The following is a 1,360-nucleotide window of genomic DNA, read 5'->3' on the forward strand; positions in this document are numbered from 1 at the left end:
GGGGCTGGCTCTGGGTGGAGGCGGGGCCGGCGCTGGGTGGAGGCGGGACCGACGCTGGGTGGAGGCGGGGCCGGCCCTGCTGCAGCGGTAGCGGTGATGAACCCAGGTAGCACGGGTCCTGCAGCGCATGCATCAGACCGGCCTAGCAGGAAATGTCCCGGTCCTCCTAATTAGCCACTGGAGGTTGTTGAGGAGGGGAGTCTGAGGCACATGATGGAGGTCGGGCTGCACATCCACCGTCACACATCACTTCCCAACTGGGTCACAGCCTGCGTCTGATGTGTGTGGGTGTGTGTGTGGGGGGGGGGGACACTGTTTGACCCCTGCACAGACATGATGTTGGTGATCCTGTGATCGAAGCAGAAGCCTCAGGCTGCTGTGGGTCATCGTCCTGTTCTGACCTTTGTTGTCTCTGAGGGACTAAATGGTTCCTGCTCCCTGGGCTAATCCTGTCTGGATAAATATTTTAAAAAGTAGTCCCTCACTTCCTGACGACCCTTCTGTCGTAACCTTTGACCTTTAACCTGATGACTGAGGCCTGCAGAGTCTCAGATGGAGCACTCTGAACATTGCGTGGTCTGACCTTTAGGGTGAATCTGCTGGGCAGACTGTCAGCCATCTTAAATGTTTTTCTGTAGGACGATGAAGTCCAAATGACCTTTGACCCTGCCCAGATTGGGCCTGCTTCCCTGAGGTCATTGCTGATGCTTTTCTGCCTTGGCGTTGTTAAGACACACACCTGGACGTTGTTAACACACACACCTGTTTGCTCCAGATCAGTGCTGCTTTTCTAGAATTAGTCCATTTGATGATCAGTTTATTGACGTGATCAGTTTATTGACGTGATCAGTTTATTGATATGATCAGCCTCTCCTGGGGGCCTCTGGAACAACGTCACAGCTGCTAAATGAAACTTTAGACTTGAAGGAGTTGGTCCCAGCGGTTCACTGGGACTTTGTGGTTTAAATCTCAGCTGTCTAAAACCCCGTGCATGAGTCTAAAACCCCGCGCACGTGTCTAAAACCCCGTGCACGTGTCTAAAACCCCGTGCACGTGTCTAAAACCCCGTGCACGTGTCTCTGCACAGGTTCAAGCTGTTCCCCAGCTGCGTTCCCGCCTTCGGTTTCCGGCACATCCTCTCCCTGACGGACAAAGTGGACCGCTTTAACGAGGAGGTGCAGAAGCAGATGGTGTCTCGGAACCGGGACGCTCCGGAGGGCGGGTTCGACGCCATCCTGCAGGCTGCAGTGTGTCAGGTGACAAACTCTCATCTTGGGTACGTTTGAGATGTCTGCGTGTGATTGAAGGCCATCCTGCTGCAACAAGCAGCTGCTCCGTTCACTGCTTAATGAAAAGCTCC

General features: G+C 54.2%; 1 protein-coding gene across 1 annotated transcript in view; it reads left to right on the forward strand.

Moving 5' to 3' along the window:
* itgb5 (integrin, beta 5) overlaps positions 1–1,360 on the forward strand; it is a 29,759-nt gene that overhangs the window by 3,630 nt on the left and 24,769 nt on the right. The window contains exon 5 of the mRNA XM_037686764.1: positions 1,088–1,256. Within this exon, the coding sequence (XP_037542692.1) occupies positions 1,088–1,256 (169 nt within the window). The remainder of the gene's footprint in view (positions 1–1,087; positions 1,257–1,360) is intronic.

Source organism: Nematolebias whitei, chromosome 13 (assembly GCF_014905685.2).
Source record: "Nematolebias whitei isolate Nwh7 chromosome 13, NemWhi1, whole genome shotgun sequence".
Lineage (NCBI taxonomy): Eukaryota > Metazoa > Chordata > Actinopteri > Cyprinodontiformes > Rivulidae > Nematolebias > Nematolebias whitei.